We start from the raw sequence: 19,228 nt of genomic DNA, 5'->3' as shown, positions 1-19,228 counted from the left end.
TCACCAGGCCCAGGAAAATGGGTTGCTTAATTAACGAACTGTCGGGTGAATGACCTTTTGAAAGCCACTCTGCATATTAACTCTGTATTACCCTATGACAGTTACATAACCGTGTCTCTTATGATATTTCATAGAGCATACATCTCCCCGGAGGTCAAGTCTAAATTGTCCCCCTCAGGGGACTATCCCTGCCCTAAATACTTGCACTCCCCAGCTGATATTTTCCATAGCCTTTGGGACTGCCCAAAAATAAGGGAGGTGTGGGATACACTTCTGCAACATCTCATCAACACTTGTGGCATATCTCTCTCCCCGGAGTGGGCCATATTTAATATTCTCACACAGGACCAGTTGGTGAGGCTTTCTGTCCAGCAGCGCCGCATCTTGTTCATATGGACGGCAGCCACACGTAAAAGCATTCTCCATTTGTGGGCACAAGATATAACACCTTCTTTAAGCCTAATTACTACAAAAGTAACATATCTTCAAAATGGATTGGATAGAGGCCTTACTTAATAAAGAAAAAGACACCGAACGCTTTTTTCTCACATGGTCCTCTTTTATTAATACTCAGACATCTTCCACACGCCAGGCGATACATAGTTGTTTCCAGCTCACCAACTGTTATATGAGAGAGCAGCTTGCCTGTAATATCCCTGTTAGACTGGATTGAAATTGTGTTACGAAGTTATGGAGTTTGCCCGGGGAAGTGGGGGGAGGGGCGGGGGTTATAGTTGAAAAATGAGGTCTAATGTTAATAATATTGCATAAATGTTCTTCTGTTATGTTATTGGACATTATATGTATACTTTGTACACCCAATAAAGACGGTTTAAAAAAAAAAAATAGTGTCAGAACACACAGTGTATTTGTGTACATATGGGATTTTGATCCCATTTAAGTAATACAATTGCTCATTCAAGACAGTAGGCTAGGGGGAAAAAATGGCAAAGCACGGCATCCATGTGCGTCCATGTTTAGTGGGTCGTAGAATTAGGAATATCTTTTGCCAACGGGAAACACACGACACTGGTGGTAAAATCTTACAAAAGTGCCCATGTACGGATAAATCTGATCCACTGATGAAAAATAGTCTTTTTTGTATGCACCCCCCTCCCCCAACCCCAAAGAAATTGAACATGTGATTGCCTCACCACTACTGGAGCTACCGCCTCACCATCACTGGAGCTGCTGCAACTCCCCCAACCTACTGTCTCCTTCCCACCATCCTGTAGAATGTAAGCCCGAAAGGGCAGGGTCCTGTCCCCTCTATATCAGTCTGTGATTGTTAGTTTGTTTACTGTAAGTGATATCTGTAATTTGTATGTAACCCCTTCTTATGTACAGCACCATGGAACCAATGGTGCTATATAAATCATTATTAATAACAATAATAATAATAATAATAATAATAATAATAATAATAGCCTTATAGGGAACCTGTCTTTTGCAAAAACCGCCCCTTACCCTGCAGATATAAGGCGAATCTACAGGTTGATAACTTTAAAATGCTGCCCGGCCAAACTGACAGCCCAGCTTCCAGTAGAAAGTGAACATGTGTCCTTCCGGTAGCCGCTCGCTTTTAGTAATAGGGGCGGTGCACGGAGGGGGAGGATACAAGTTTATTTCCTCCCGGTAGCCAGGTTTTCAGCAAGACAACAAGGCAGAATTCTAACCCTATATGTGTTATGTAACATTTTTTGCACCTGATAATCAAAAATCTGAAAGATGATCACACACTCACTTTCTGCTTCCGAGTTACGGTTGCCAAACAGAAAGATGGTTCGGTTGAGGACTAATTTGGACAAAAGAAAGCACGTTGACACATTCGGAATGTTTTCAAGCACAAAATGTTTATTTTATATTATTATACAATATTGAGGCATTGGTGCCACTGACTGTGTCAGCATACAGGAGGGGAGGGCAGTTTATACAATTATTCAGGCAAGAGCGACTTGGAAGGTAAGATTCAGTGCAAGCATAGGGAAAAGAGTGCAGTACATAGTTCCCATGTTTGCTCACGAAGCACGGACATGAATCTAAAAACGAATTCAAGATGTCGAAGAGAACATAAATCTCTCCCTATCTTAAAAGAGTTCTCGCCCTGCAGAATGGTCCATATAAAATTCAATTCCAACAGAATTGATGAGTTTACAGTCAGGGATTACCAACAAAATGGAGACATTTACAATGGTTTGAAGACTTAAGGAGATACATTTCACAGCTTGACTGAATGAGGCTTGAAGGCCTCCAGCGGAAAATCCAAAATATCACGAAAGAGAAATGTATCCGGTTATCCTGTCTGACTACCTGTGTAAGGATTCGAGGGTCAACCACTCACAATGCATGAGCAGGTTGCAGTGATATACCAAGAAGTCGTGTACAACAACTGGCAGGAGATCCACCAAGTCCATTTGATAGTCTAAACAGGACTTTCCTGGTGAAACTAAAGTAGTACTGGTGTCAGCGGCCACCCTTGCCCCATCTTAAAACAGAACGAAGGGTTCATCTTCAAGGCTAGACCTACCATTAGTTCTCATAGCTAATCAATGTCAGCTGCATAAATATAGATTATTCACTAGAGCAACTGTAGAGTCTACGCAAAGGATCTGTTCAATGAAGTTCTGCTGATGCCATATGGTGTAAATCTGAAGATGACTTTAAAAAAAAAAATACAAAAAGAAAACTCAAACTGAAAAAGACCTTATTAACTCCAGACAAATGGAGATTTTTTTTTTCCAAGTGGCCTAGACTCAAAAAGCAAAAACAGTGTTCTTGGTAAAGATGGATCTCAATTTTCTAAAAGTAAAAGGAGTTATGGTGAAAAGTGAGTAGAAAAGAATAGTGATGTGCATTACCAAAAAGGGCAAAGACTGCATTCATCTTGCTTGGAAAAAAAAATAAATTCTCTACTTGTTCACATGGAAAGAACATAAAGCAATAACAATATCAAAAAAGAAGCATCAGCTTAATGTGTTCCAATACTGAGAAGATTGTGGGCATGTGCAATGAATAAAGTGCAAAGTTAATAATGGTTAAAAAAAAAAAATAATAGTAATAATAATATATATAATTGTTGGGCAAATTCGCAAGGTTTTTTTTGGTGGGTATGATAAAATAATGGAAACCTAACTCAGACATGTAGGCATCAGCGCGTTGAGCAACAAGCTTCACAGGACCCTAGATCAGCAACCTCTGGGTAGTCCAGACTGTCAGACTAGAGTTCTTTAAACCTTCCACTACCTGTGGGGATCAATGGCTCCTGTTTTTATTAGCAGGTTGAGCATGACATCATCATTGTGCTACAATGCATGCTTGATGTCATGCCGGGCTTACCAATCAGAAGAGGTGTCAGGAATACCGGCAGGAAGGAGGAGGTCCAGTCCGGCAGCCATAGACTACAGCCGTGGCTGCTGGACCAGTGTCCTGTACACAATTTTACTCCACTGTAGTAGGCAGTTGCTGTAGAAGGTCATTGGTAATAAGGTGTTGCAATACAAAGACTGATCTGGGAGTTCATTCTAGACACTAGTAGCCTCAATTAGCCAATAGCGTGGAGCATATTCATTTTTGGCTTCCAGTAAGTTAATGTATTCATCTGAATGGCAACTTGGGTCACAAAAAATTTATAGAAAAGAAACAGATCAACGAATTCATGCATGAAAATTATTTTTCATTCACCAAACCTTGAGAATTTGCTCCCCCAATCCCCTAAAAAAAAAAAAAAAAATAAAACATCTGAAAAATAAAATTTGACAAAAATAATACATAAAAATGATATCGATGCATCCTTCCAATGACAATGTAGCTCAGTTTGTACCTGGAAACAAAATTTTACTTTGTAAGTGTCAAGTCATTTACACATTCTCTAGGTTAAAATAATTAAAAAAAAAAAAAAAAGTTAGTATTCATCTATGCTTTTTACAGGTTTAAATTAAAAATATATATATATATATTTTTAAATTTATGTAGTCGGAGAAAAGGGGACCGATATACATATATATATATATAAAATACAACCTCCATTTTTCACAGTTAAGGCGAAAAGGAAAAAAAAAAAAAAGTGCTGTGTGTATGTTGTGAAGGTCTGATATAAAAAATGGTGTCAACTAAAACAGCGGAAGAGAAGAATAAAAAAAAAAAAAAAAAAAAAGGGTTGCCAGCTTTGTTCTTTCCATTGGTTTTTCTTTGTACACACAGGGTTTCCCAAGTAAACTGGAAATTACTCAAGGCACTAAACCTCCCTTAATTTTTAGTTCAAGTACTATACATTTCAGAAAGTGTAAAATTATGTTACGGAGTAGTAGACCAAGCTGTAAGGGCTTTGAGAACCTACACGCATGACTTTCACAGTGATTGTATGGCTGTGTGCAGGTAGCTGTGGGTTTGGCCAGGACTTGCACTCGTACCCTACTCTTCTTCCATCATACAGTGCTGAAGAGGGCTGCTACTAATCATACAACTTTACCCAGCACCGCTGGGGTGGGACATGAGGACACACAAGGCGTGGACAGGCTCAGACAATTAGAATATGGATTTTTCATACAAAGGAAGGCCTTACAGCTACGTGATCCTCATGTTGGAATGAGACTGCTTCATGGTAGGTTGCGGCAAGGGCATTGGGAATATTTGCATGCTGGCAGACTGAGTTATCATCTGGTTTCCCGCCATGGTGGGCATTGCGGCTCCAGCCCACTGCACTCCATAAATCGGTGCCTGGAAAACTCCTGCATACTGATACAGGGGCATCATGTAAGGCGGTAATATACCAGACTGCGATGCTCCGGAGAGCGCTGCTGGAATTGAGGATGACATCAGTCCCATGGGGGCCGGACAAGTCAGCGGAGTTTTGGAATTTCTCGTTTTTTCTGATATACCTTGACTTGCCTGAGGAGAGAGTAGAAATATTTCACAATTGAAGAAGTACATTTGTAGATAATACAGGTAACACCATAGATTTTAATTAGAGATGACAATACATGCTCGCGAGACATGCAGCCGCGGGGACTCGAACATATCAAGCACGCCGAAGACACTCTGTTAGCAGCTGAGCATTCTCGGAGCATCGCTCATGCCAGTCTTGATGGGGGGGGGGGGGAGGTGTTGCCGTCATATGCTTCTTAATGAATAGAGAGCATCTTAAAAGTTGGGTGCGCCAACGTTCATTTTAAGGCACGCCGTTACATTAGATGAGCGGGTGTCATCATGCTCACAAACACCCAACCTGCCCATGATGGTAGAGTTGGCCAAATCATTTATGAAAATGCCAAAAATCACAAAAAATGTTCACAATCTCACATTGCGCAAAATTTTTTGTGACGTTTCAAATGGTCTTACTCCAGTAAACACTGATAAATCGGGGCTAAAGAGTTTTTTTGAGGCGTTGCAAAACAATACGTCTTTCAAACTGAAACTGATTCAGGATACTTCTTTTTGGGAGTAGTTTTAGGGGAGAAGTTTTTTTTCCCCCAAAACTGGTCTTGGAAAAGTTTTTTTTCCCCCTGAAATTCTTTGTAGTCTTCTGACTAGGCAGTATCTAGTTTGGAGAGGTTTGCTTCAGGATCTGCTTCAAAGAAGTCACATGCACTTTTTCTTCCACCCCTTACACATCCTTTTCAGGAAAAAAAAAAAAAAGTCTCAAAAACTCTTCATATGAATAGCAGCAAGTGTCGATTTACCATAGAAATGAATTGGAACAGCTTTTCAAAAGTTTGTGCACCTTTTTTTTTTTTTTTTTGGAGGATTTTGTAGCGGATCCAGTAAAAAAAAAACAAAACATAGCCCCTTTAAGTGTATATGTTGTCTTACGAGAACTGACAGTAGAATATGTGTTTACCTCTAGCTCCTCCCCCTCCCTTCCCACAGAACTTTATAAGCACCAACAGTCATCACCTATCTCAGGAATGGGAAAGTCTGTATTCACTTTACCCTAGAATTGAGAATGTTTAGAATAAAAGATCAGTCCTGGGGGGAGAAAAAAAATTGCTGCTTCCGATAGGTGGTGCTAGAGCTCTAATCCTCTTCCTCTGTGAAGAGACAATTTGCATATTTCATTTCAAAGAGGAGCACACAAGGCCTATAAGTCTCCTTACTCTGACAGGCCAGGCTTGGCTTATCACTCTCCATTACTCCTTAGACCTCTTTCAAAAGGGACATTTTTGACTATAAAATAGCTTGGAAAAGTGTTAATATCAGAAAAAGTAACTTACTGACGGTAAGTCATCAGTGCTGGATAAGGGCTTGTGCTCGAGGTCCAGCCGTTGCTGGTACTGCTTCAGTTGATTTAAGGATGGTTTAAATTGTGCTGCTCCAACAGTTTTGCTTGCCCACTCATCCACGAGCTTGTGAAGGTCCTCGGTGAACGTCCCTTTTTTGTTGTTACTATTGTTAGACTGAGCTTGGATCTGTGGGGTGGTCACAGCTGGGCCAGATGTCTGCTCGGGGCCCACAGCAAGGCTGCTCGTGGAGGATCCTGGACAAATTCAGAAAGACTCAATCACTACAGTCTTCTTACAAGGTTCCTTTTAAAGGGAATCTGTCAGCGGGTTTTTGTTATGTAATCTGAGAGCAGCATGATATAGGGCTAGAGACCCTGATTCCAGTGATGCGTCACTTATTATACCTCTTGCTGAAGATTATCACTGTAGGGCTAGCAAAACTGCTCTCATATAGTCCATCATATTCATGAGAACATTATAATCCTAACCCCCACCACTGATTGGCAGTTTTCTGTGTACACTTTGCATAGGCTCAGCATTTGGAGAACTGCTAGATATTCAGCAGATAACAGTTATTTTATCAATACTCCAGCAATCAGCCCAATAAGTGACATCACTGGAATCAGGGACTTTGTACCTACATCATGCTGATTCCCAGATTACATAGCAAAAATCTGGCCACAGATTCCCTTCACCATTTCTGTTCAGTTATGTGCATTCTCATTCGGTTATGACTCTAAATCTACAGCTGAACAATACTACAACTGCCACCCTATGCATACCAAGGCCCAAAAACCATTCCGTCATTATTCATGAGCAGAAAGGATCATAAAAAGAATTAAAAATAAAAAATGAGTTACTATGGGGGGGGGGAAAAAAATCACTTTCCACAATTTTTTAATACATCAACCAAATCACAATCTTCTACTAATGCATTATATAGTTCAGAGGGGAGCGCTTACTTTATATAAGGCCGTGGCAATTGTCGCCATTGATTGCTCATGCACACAGCCATATGAACGGGAGTCTTTCAGCACCGGATGACTGTTCAAACCAAGAACAGGTGCTCAGTGCACCCGTTACTGAGCAGATAAGTGCTCCTTTCCATCCATCACCACACTCCTCTTCCTTGATTGACAGCTGTGGCTTTGCAGAAGTCACAATGGTGGATATAGATGGAAAGCAAGTAGGTGGGAAGGTGCCCTAAACTGTTCGGCCACACCAAGGGTGCACTAAGCGCCTGTGCTTGGTTGGTCGTATTGTGCTAACAGACTCCCTTTAAGGCTCTGTAATATGCCACTAGTAGAGATGGATCAGGTATTAACATACATGGTGCGCCGTACGATGGAACTGCACAACTTCCATGTGCTGCCGTACGGGATCACTTTACATGGTTCTTCTTTATTTAAAAGGCCTACAGTTCCAAAAAATAGTACTGACTGTAGCCTGAAGAATGTACCGTCATTTTTATACTGCCAAACAAAACTTTTCATTGGATGCCTATGGTAGGTATAGGTGGCAAAGGTTGGTGTGACCAAAAAAATCTGGACCTCTCTTTATGTTACAGGTAGTCTATCAAAAACATAGACAAAGCCATAGATTGTGTGTTATGGTTTAGTGCAATATATATATATATATATCATATATATATATATATATATATATATTTATTATATATTTTTTTATATTCCCATAGGAAATAAAAAATAGCAACCATGAAAACACTCAGTTCAAAATAAATAGCAAATATGAAAAAGCTCAGTTCGAAATAATAAAAATAGCAACTATGAAAAAGCTCAGTTCGAAATAATAGCAACTATCAAAAACACTCACTTAGAAATAAAAAAAATAAAAAAATAGAAACCATGAAAACACTCCGTTCAAAATAAAAAGCAAATAGGAAAATGCTCAGTTTGAAATTAAAAAATAGCAATCAAAAACACACTTCAAAATAAAAAAAGGAACCATCAAAAACACTCACTTCAAAATGAAAAAAAAGCAACCATCAAAAAACACTCACTTCAAAATAAAAAAAAGGAACCATCAAAAACACTCACTTCAAAATAAAAAAAGCAACTATGAAAAAGCTTAGTTCGAAATAATAGCAACTATCAAAAACACTCACTTAGAAATAAAAAATAGCAACTATCAAGAACACCCACTTAGAAATAAAAAATAGCAACTATCAAAAACACTCACTTCAAAATAAAAAAAAAAAAAGCAACTATGAAAGCGCTCAGTTCGAAATTAAAAATATAGGATCAAAAATGCTCAGTTCAACCTGAATGAGAATACAGAAACCCAACAACATGTTCAAGAAACTGATCACAGGGCATAACAAGAAGAGCGCAAACACAATGTGGGCACAGCATGCAGATAATCACACCAGATCGCAAGGCGAGGGTGCGTGGATTATCCGAGAAATACCTGATTTAACGTCTATGGCACAAAGCTCAGAAAAAAAACAAAAAACTTTTCCCCTGCAGTAAGTGAGCAGGCTAGCAATAAGAATAAAGAGTTTCCATGCTATGAAGGATGATGCCAAGAAACAAGAAAAATAAAAACCGAATAGTTACTACTGCTGTGATCTTTGCCTAGACATAGCCGTTTCAGAGTGGACCCTATAAGGCAAAAAAAAAAAACAGTACAAGACAGACGGTTAGGCACAACTAAATAGGCAACAGGTTGGGAATAGAAGATGGATCGTATGCATTTTTATATTTGTAGGGCAAGGAGAGGCAGGCAAAACACAAAACAGCAAGTCACAACATAAAGAATGCAATAAGACAAAACCATCTGTGCAGCCAGCCCCTGTGCAGCCATTGTAAAGCATCGCATACAAAAAATGGTCAGCAGCAGACAAGGCACTCCATCCAGGTGCCAGAAGAAGAAATTGGCTAAAATTTACGTAAATGATGGTTTTTGTAGCCTTAAACTTCTTTAGAAATGCTAAATTATTATAATAATGGATTATAATTATGATAATTTCACCCAAAAATAAAAAAATACCTAAAAACGTAAACTTTTGACAAAAGTTCAGGAAATGTAATCACTATTAAAATGCGTGGTCTGGTTGCACCACAAACTAATGGTCTGAGCAAAAGATCCTCCACCATGTCAGTCCAGAATACCATGGCGTGGTCTACATACAGTGGGTACGGAAAGTATTCAGACCCCTTTAAATTTTTCACTCTTTGTTTCATTGCAGCCATGTGGAAAATTCAGAAAAGTTCATTTTCTTTCTCATTAATGTACAGTCTGCACCACATCCTGACTGAAAAAAAAAACAGAAATGTAGACAGTTTTGCAAATTTATTAAAAAAGAAAAACTGAAATATCACATGGTCATAAGTATTCAGACCCTTTGTTTAGACACATGCTGTCCATTTCCTTGTGATCCTCCTTGAAATGGTTCTGCTCCTTCATTGGAGTCCGGCTGTGTTTAATTAAACTGATCGGACTTGATTTGTAAAAGCGCACACCTGTCTATACAAGACCTCACAGCTCAGTGCATGTCAGACCAAATGAGAATCATGAGGTCAAAGGAACTGGCCAAGGAGCTCAGAGACAGAATTGTGGCAAGGCACAGATCTGGCCAAGGTGACACAAGAATTTCTGCAGTACTCAAGGTTCCTAAGAGCACAGTGGCCTCCATAATCCTTAAAAGGAAGACGTTTGGGACCACCAGAAGTCTTCCTAGACCTGGCCATCCAGCCAAACTGAGCAATCGTGGGAGAAGAGCCTTGGTGAGAGAGGTAAAGAAGAACCCCAAGATCACTGTGGCTGAGCTCCACAGATGCAGTAGGGAGATGAGAGAAAGTTCCACAAAGTCATCTATCACTGCAGCCCTTCACCAGTCGGGCCTTTATGGCAGAGTGGCCCTACGGAAGCCTCTTCAGTTTCAGACATATGAAAGTCCGCATAGAGTTTGCTAAAAAAACACATGAATTCTCTAGTCTGATTATGAGACGAAGATAGACCTTTTTGGTGATAATTCTAAGCGGTATGTGTGGAGAAAACCAGGCACTTGCTCAGCACCTGCCCGTTACAATCCCAACAGTGAAACATGGTGGTGGCAGCATCATGCTATGAAGGTGTTTTTCAGCTGCGGGACAGGAAGACTGGTTGCCATTGAAGGAAACGTGAATGTGGCCAAGTACAGAGATGTCCAAAATGAAAACCTCTTCCAGAGTGCTCTGGACCTCAGACTTGGCCAAAGGTTTACCTTCCAACAAGACAATGACCCTAAGCACACAGCTAAAATAACAAAGGAGTGGCTTCCTAACAACTCTGTGACCATTCTTGACTGGCCCAGCCAGAGCCCTGACCTAAACCCAATTGAGCATCTCTGGAGAGACCTGAAAATGGCTGTCCACCAACATTCACCATCCAACCTGATGGAACTGGAGAGGATTGGCAAGGAAGAATGGCAGAGGATCCCCAAATCCAGGTGTGAAAAACTTGTTGCATCATTCCCAAGAAGACTCATGGCTGTACTAGCTCAAAAAGGTGCCTCTACTCAATACTGAGCAAAGGGTCTGAATACTTATGACCATGTGATATTTCAGTTTTTCTTGTTTAAAACTTGCAAAAATGTCTACATTTCTGTTTTTTTCTGCAAGATGGGGTGCAGAGTGTACATTAATGAGAAAAAAAATAATGAACTTTTTTGAATTTACCAAATGGCTGCAATGAAACAAAATGAAAAATTTAAAGGGGTCTGAATACTTTCCAAACTCACTGTAGCTTGAAAAACTACATGAATTTGGTACAAATTAATTACACCACAAGATATATCTCCTGATTAAGGAGTTGCACCACAGTGGTTATACTAATGAAGTATCCTAAGGATCAATATTAAATAGGTGGGGGTCGAACACCTGGCACCCCCACTGATCACCTGTTCTCAGTGCTGTGCAGATGTGTTGACGGAGCTGTGTTCTTCAACTCTAACTGCTTTGTGATGGCCACTGCTGGGTGCTGCAGATTCAGTCTTATTCATTCAAATAGAGAAGAAACCACAGTACCTGGCAGTAGCCACTACACAGTTGATGGATCTGTTCTCTTCAGCTTCACAACTTCTAATATCCGTGTTGCACCAAGAACAGCTGATCAGTGGGGGTGCCAGGTATTGGAAAACCACTGATAGGTAATCAATATCTGATCTCCACTATAGGTCATCAATAAGAAAAGTAGTGGAGCAACCCTTTTAAATAGATGCCTTACATCAATAAATTGAGCGGAGATGGAAAAAATCCCACTCCAATGAGGACTTCATCACATTCAAACAGTCCCTCACTACTTTCAAGGCCACACTCGCTGCAGCAAAACAAACCTACTTCTCATCTCTCATATCCTCCCTGTCTCACAACCCTAAACAGTTATTCAACACCTTCAATTATCTCCTCCGCCCCCCAGCACCTCCTCCCTCTCCACTCATCTCAGCTGAAGACTTTGCCTCATTTTTCAAGGAGAAGATTGACAACATCAGAGACAGTTTTGGTCAACAACCCCCAGTGCCCTTCCTCCTACCTGCCCTGCCCTCCTCCCCCCAAAAACAACTTCTCCACCATTACAGAAGATCGACTCTCCACTCTACTCTCAAGATCACATCTCACTGCCTGTGCACTTGACCCGATCCCATCCCACTTCATCCCAAACCTCACCACAGTCTTCATCCCAAACCTCACCACAGTCTTCATCCCAAACCTAACCCATCTCTTCAACCTATCACTAACAACTGGTGTTTTCCCCTCAAGCTTTAAACATGCCTCAATCACACCTATCCTTAAAAAGCCCTCTCTTGACCCATCCTCTGTATCTAGCTATCGCCCTATATCACTTCTCCCCTATGCCTCAAAACTACTGGAACAACACGTCCATCTTGCACTATCCTCCCACCTCTCTTCTTGCTCCCTCCTTGACCACTTGCAATCCGGCTTCTGGCCACACCACTCCACTGAATCTGCCCTAACTAAGGTCACCAATGACCTACTAGCCGCCAAGGCCAAGCGACACTACTCTGTCCTCCTCCTCCTGGACCTGTCCTCTGCCTTTGACACAGTGGACCATTCCCTATTACTACAGACCCCCTCATCTCTTGGTGTCACAGACTTGGCCCTATCTTGGATTGCGTCATACCTACCAGACCGGACATTCAGCGTCTCCCATTCGCACACCACCTCCTCACCGCGCCCCCTATCTGTCGGAGTCCCGCAAGGTTCAGTCCTAGGGCCCCTGCTCTTCTCCATTTACACCTTCGGCCTCGGACAGCTCATAGAATCTCATGGCTTTCAGTATCATTTCTATGCTGATGACACACAGATCTACATCTCTGGACCAGATATCACCTCCCTACTAAACAGAATCCCTCAATGTCTGTCTGCTATTTCATCCTTCTTCTCCGCTAGATTTCTAAAACTTAATATGGACAAAACAGAATTAATCATCTTTCGCCCATCTCATGTGACCCCCCCAACGGAACTATCCATTAAAGTAAACGGCTGCCCACTCTCTCCAGTCCCATAAGCTCGCTGCCTCGGGGTTATCCTTGACACTGATCTCTTTCAAACCACATATCCAAGCACTTTCCGCTTCCTGCCGACTTCAACTGAAAAATATTTTACGGATCCGTACATTCCTCAACCAAGATTCTGCAAAAACCCTAGTCCATGCCCTCATCTCCCGCCTTGACTATTGCAACCTCCTGCTCTCTGGCCTCCCCTTTAACACTCTCGCACCCCTCCAATCTATTCTTAACTCTGCAGCCCGACTAATCCACCTGTCCCCCCGCTATTCCCCGGCCTCTCCCCTCTGTCAATCCCTGCACTGGCTCCCCATTACCCAAAGACTCCAGTTCAAAACCCTAACCATGACATACAAAGCCATCCACAACCTGAGTCCTCCGTACATCTGTGACCTAGTCTCCCGGTACTGACCTGCACGAAACCTCCGATCCTCACAAGATCTCCTTCTGTACTCCCCTCTTATTTTCTCTTCCCACAATCGCATACAAGATTTCTCCCGCGCATCCCCTCTACTCTGGAACGCTCTACCACAACATATCAGACTGTCGCCTACCATGGAAACCTTCAAAAAGAACTTGAAGACCTACCTCTTCCGACAAGCCTACAATTTGCAGTAACCACCGATCCACCAAACCACTGCACGACCAGCTCTACCTCGCCTACTGTATCCTCACCCATCCCGTTGTAGATTGTAAGCCCTCGCGGGCAGGGTCCTCTCTCATCCTGTACCAGTCGTGACTTGTATTGTTTAAGATTACTGTACTTGTATGTATTATGTATACCCCTCCTCACATGTAAAGCGCCATGGAATGGCGCAATAATAATAATAAATTTATTGTATTGTCTGCAATTAGTCTTTTCCCACAAAACTAGATCTCAAACTCTCCAGCTTCCTCTGCTCTATATTCCAACACACCATCATACAACAGTATGAATAAGACAACCCCAGCACTTGTGCAGTGAAGATGCGATTATTAATTAGTACTCGAGAGAAGGGTCGATTCCAGAGTTTAACCCAATCCATAAATACATTCCCAAACCCTATCCTCCCCATTGTATCTAAGGGCTCATAACTGTGAGGAAAACGGGCGAGTACAATCAGAAAAAAAAAAAAAAAAAAAAAAAAAAAAAAAAAAAAAAAAATCGGACTGCACTATTACCAGTGTTCTGAGTCCCTGCTCATCTGTGAGTTTTTTTCTCAGCTCAGATCACGATGAGAAAAAATCCCAGCATACTGCGATTGTCCTCATATCTGGGAGGAGACTCACCAATGCAAGTCAATGGGTGCTAGTCAAAAATAAAAAATAAATCTCATGGCACTCCGACCATTCAACCGCTGTCCGATATTTGCACACCAATGTCAATTCATGGCAATTCATCTGCCGCGTCCAGTAAAATCACGGAGTGACCCGACAAAATAGAATAGATATATACACACATAGAATAGATAAAAAGATGTGAGTCACATATATAATTAGTACAATGCTTGTGCAGTTTACTGTACATTTATTTAATTAATAAATAAATGTCTAAAAAAAAAAAAATGACGTGGGATCCCTGACATATTATTAACCAGCAGGGGGAAAGCGGACAGCTGGAATCAAATGTTTATAGCGGGGGAAGGAGGTAATACCCATGGAGCTTCCCAGGCTATTAATATCAGCTTACAGTTGTATACTTGTATCTCTATGCTGAAGACACACAGATCTACATCTCTGGACCAGATATCACCTCCCTACTAACCAGAATCCCTCAATGTCTGTCCACTATTTCATCCTTCTTCTCTGCTAGATTTCTGAAACTCAACATGGACAAAACAGAATTCATCAGCTTTCCCCCATCTCACGTGACCCCCCCAACAAACCTATCCATTACAGTAAATGGCTGCCCACTCTCCCCAGTCCCACAAGCTCGCTGCCTCGGGGTAATCCTTGACGCTGATCTCTCCTTCAAACCACATATCCAAGCCCTTTCCACTTCCTGCCGACTTCAACTCAAAAATATTTCACGAATCCGTTCATTCCTCAACCAAAAATCTGCAAAAACCCTAATCCATGCCCTCATAATCTCTCGCCTTGACTACTGCAACCTCCTGCTCTGTGGCCTCCCCTCGAAAACTCTCGCACCCCTCCAATCTATTCTAAACTCTGCTGCCCGACTAATCCACCTGTCCCCCCGCTATTCCCCAGCTTCTCCCCTCTGTCAATCCCTTCACTGGCTCCCCATTGCCCAGAGACTCCAGTACAAAACCATGACATACAAAGCCATCCACAACCTGTCTCCTCCATACATCTGTGACCTCGTCTCCCGGTACTTTCCTGCACGCAACCTCCGATCCTCACAAGATCTCCTTCTCTACTCCCCTCTTATCTCCTCTTCCCACAATCGCATACAAGATTTCTCTCGCGCATCACCCTTGCTCTGGAACTCTCTACCACAACATATCAGACTCTCACCTACCATCGAAACCTTCAAAAAGAGCCTGAAGATCCACCTCTTCCGACAAGCCTATAACTTGCAGCAACCACCGATCAACCAAACCTCTGCATGACCAGCTCTACCCTCGCCTACTGTATTTTCACCCATCCCTTGTAGATTGTGAGCCTTCGCGGGCAGGGTCCTCTCTCCTCCTGTACCAGTTATGACTTGTATTGTTTAACATTATTGTACTTGTTTTTATGTATACCCCTCCTTACATGTAAAGCGCCATGGAATAAATGGCGCAATAATAATAATAATAATAAATATACTTAGCCTTTCCTGGTTATTATAATGGGGGACGCCCCCCAAAAGATGATGTAGGGTCCCCCTATGTTTAATAATCAGCAAAGGCTAGGCATATAGCTGCGGGCTGATATTAATAGCCAAGGAAGGTGCCATGGATACTAAACACTTCAGCTCACAGCAGCCCTAGAAAAAGCGCAGTCATAAGATGTGCCAATTCTGGCACGTAGCTTCACTCTTTCCACTTGCCCTCGTGCAGTAGCAAGTGGGGTGATAGTTTGGGGAGGGGGTGAAAGGGGTTCACAGCAAGGCACTGAACTGTACAAACACATACAATTCAGAGTCTCTGCTGGAAGGCAGGCTGTATAGTAGCATCATGCAGCCTGCCATCTAGATGTAGCAGAGCTGGACGCGCAGCTGGACAAATGAATTATCTTCTTGGCGGACATGTAAGGAAGTGTTTTTTAATATTTTAATTCTAAATGAGACATTGGCTTCAGTGGATTGGGCGTTGACGTGAGTATACATGTTTTTGATAAATGTAAATTCATTAAAGAGTCTGACATTATTTCAATTTAATTACTTTATTCTGAGTGTATGTGTTTTCATACAATATCTCTATGGGGTTACTAATGGGGCGTCTTATACATGCCTCTCCATTACTAACCTCTGGGCTTGATGTCAGCTGACAATACAAAGGTGACATCAACCTCAACAAGTATTACCCCACTTGCCACCGCACCAGGGCAACTGGGAACAGCAAGGCTAAATGCCAGAATTGGCGCTTCTTTTGGATGTGCCTTTGCCAGGGCAGCTCAGATCTGATGTTTTTAGTCTGGGGGTGGGCAATATCCATGGCCCCTTCCTAGCCTATTAATATCAGCCTGCAGCTATCTGTCTAGCCTCTGCTGGTTATTAATTATATGGGGACCCTACATTTTTGGAGTGGTCTTCATATTAATAACCATGAAAGGTTAAGTATAGAGCTGTGAGCGGATATTAATAGCCTGGGGACGCTCCATGGGTATTACCCCCTGTCAGGCTATAAACATCTGACCCTAGCCGTCCGCTTTCCCACTGCTGGTTAACAAAATTTAAGTGGATCCCCCACACCATTTTCTTTCCGAAAGAAATGTATTTACTAAAAAAATAGAAACATGTAGCGTAAACGACACAAAAAGCACTGATCATATATCTTATGTAAATCGGTTGCTAGGTGTTAAAAAATGGATTGTACTTGCATGAAAGTCGCATGACACTCCTTCCACTTTTCTGAACCGAAATCGGACTTTTTTTTCATGGCGCTGGGTATGAGCCCTTATAAAAAAAACCTCCACTCCAGGCTTCAAAAACAGGTCTGCCATGACTACTCTTTTTAAAAGTATTGCAAGGGTGTTTAAGTCTCAATTCCAGGATTTTTGCAAGGTAATTTGATGTTTGTTCATTTAAGATAAGAGGATGTTCACACATTTTTTTTCCAGCTATCAAGAACCAAGTGTTTTCAAGTGGAAAGCCTTCATAAATTTACCCTTGTTATGGGCCTTTTTGGAGGAGATTTGTGTTTAATGCAACTGTTTTTAAGAGTTTTATAAGCATTTTTTCAGCGTTTTTTCGCAAGTGTTTTTTTGCAGCATTTTGATAGGAAGTGGACAATTTTGGAATGTTTTCTGTCAGGAGATGCTTACAAAGAATTAACATCCAATTTGTTTTCTCCAACCAGGCGTTTTCAAAAGCCTGAAGTGCTCAAGTGATGCTCAAAATCCTAAACATAAGAACAGCAAGTCATTTTTTTCTATAGAAATGAATGGGAAGATTCTTTTGAGTGTTTGGTGAGCACTGTCTGCCATTTTTTTTTAATCTTTTTAAGAGGTGCTGGTCAGATAAACACAGGAAAGAGACTCAGTGGGAAGGTACCCTAAGAGTCCATCCAGAATAGATCATTCTCAGTTTTTAAGATTAATGTTTCCATCACTAAATCTGGGAATACTCCAAGTCCTTTGAGAAGTTTCAGGTCCAAAAAACATTTTGAAAATATCCTTTATATTTAGAATGAACTTCAAATTGTAGACTATCAAACCTGGGGACTTTGTCTTCGTAAAGATCCCAATAACACTGAGAAGAAGCTTCCTCATTATAACTGGGACATTTGGGAAGTCTACTTGTGCCTTCAACAATTTTATTAAGGGGTATACCTAGGAGCTGTGCTTTTAAGCCCATATTTTGGGGGGGTTTATAAGCATTGTATAGCTTTTTTTTTTATAGAGGGGTTGGGAGAGTGGGCTATGGCTTGGTCTTCACATGCCAAAACCTTTGTTACCCTCCCCCTCTCCTCTATGATCCCATTGTGAGGGCGACATTGGGGTAGCCTTGGGTCTAATGATTTAGATGGATGTAGGGGACCAGCGCAGACTGTGGCATTTACATGATTAAACATCTGGGATCAGAGTCGTCAAATCCTGGTGTCCGGGTGCGGATGACTGCATAAATTAAGTAGTCACCAACCCTAAGTGATGTTGTAGGCACAGTTTCCATTTATGCCACGGATTTGGAGAGTTGTAGCAAAAAAACAAAACAAAAAAAACTATAAAAAATATATATACACTCACTGGCCACTTTATTAGGTACACCTGTCCAACTGTGTGTTAAGACTTAATTTCTAATCAGCCAATCACATGGCGGCAACTCAGTGCATTTAGGCATGTAGACATGGTCAAGACAATCTCCTGCAGTTCAAACCGAGCATCAGTATGGGGAAGAAAGGTGATTTGAGTGCCTTTGAACGTGGCATGATTGTTGGTGCCAGAAGGGCTGGTCTGAGAATTTCAGAAACTGCTGATCTACTGGGATTTTCACGCACAACCATCTCTAGGGTTTACAGAGAATGGTCCGAAAAAGAAAAAAAATCCAGTGAGCGGCAGTTCTGTGGCCGGAAATGCCATGTTGATGCCAGAGGTCAGAGGAGAATGGGCAGACTGGTTCGAGCTGATAGAAAGGCAACAGTGACTCAAATTGCCACCCGTTACAACCAAGGTAGGCAGAAGAGCATCTCTGAACGCACAGTGCGTCGAACTTTGAGGCAGATGGGCTACAGCAGCAGAAGACCACACTGGGTACCACTCCTCTCAGCTAAGAACAGGAAACTGAGGCTACAATTTGCACAAGCTCATCGAAATTGGACAGTAGAAGATTGGAAAAACGTTGCCTGGTCTGATGAGTCTCGATTTCTGCTGCGACATTCGGATGGTAGGGTCAGAATTTGGCGTAAACAACATGAAAGCATGGATCCATCCTGCCTTGTATCAACGGTTCAGGCTGGTGGTGGTGGTGTCATGGTGTGGGGAATTTTTTCTGGGCACTCTTTGGGCCCCTTGGTACCAATTGAGCATCGTTGCAACGCCACAGCCTACCTGAGTATTGTTGCTGACCATGTCCATCCCTTTATGACCACAATGTACCCAACATCTGATGGCTACTTTCAGCAGGATAATGCGCCATGTCATAAAGCTCGAATCATCTCAGATTGGTTTCTTGAACATGACAATGAGTTTACTGTACTCAAATGGCCTCCTCAGTCACCAGATCTCAATCCAATAGAGCATCTTTGGGATGTGGTGGAACGGGAGATTCACATCAGGGATGTGCAGCCGACAAATCTGCGCCAACTGTGTGATGCCATCATGTCAATATGGTCCAAAATCTCTGAGGAATGCTTCCAGCACCTTGTTGAATCTCTGCCACGAAGAATTGAGGCAGTTCTGA

General features: G+C 41.9%; 1 protein-coding gene across 12 annotated transcripts in view; it reads right to left on the bottom strand.

The window, feature by feature from the left end:
• Nucleotides 1-1,834: 1,834 nt before the first annotated feature.
• WNK2 (WNK lysine deficient protein kinase 2) overlaps nucleotides 1,835-19,228 on the bottom strand; it is a 252,051-nt gene continuing 234,657 nt past the window's right edge. For 10 of the 12 annotated variants that reach the window (XM_073574203.1, XM_073574200.1, XM_073574202.1 and 7 more), the window contains 3 exons: nucleotides 8,795-8,839; nucleotides 6,210-6,472; nucleotides 1,835-4,887 (listed from right to left, as the gene is read on the bottom strand). In XM_073574203.1, the coding sequence (XP_073430304.1) occupies nucleotides 4,564-4,887; nucleotides 6,210-6,472; nucleotides 8,795-8,839 (632 nt within the window). In that variant the 3' untranslated portion in view covers nucleotides 1,835-4,563. Of the gene's footprint in view, nucleotides 4,888-6,209; nucleotides 6,473-8,794; nucleotides 8,840-19,228 lie in introns of those variants that run through there. The other 2 variants (XM_073574209.1, XM_073574210.1) reach the window with 2 other exon arrangements.

The sequence above is a fragment of the Dendrobates tinctorius genome, unplaced genomic scaffold (assembly GCF_039654945.1).
Source record: "Dendrobates tinctorius isolate UK_male_01 unplaced genomic scaffold, ASM3965494v1 ptg000038l, whole genome shotgun sequence".
Taxonomy (NCBI): Eukaryota; Metazoa; Chordata; class Amphibia; order Anura; family Dendrobatidae; genus Dendrobates; species Dendrobates tinctorius.
Note: the sequence above shows the minus strand (reverse complement) of the source record. Positions and strands in the feature narration are given on the sequence as shown.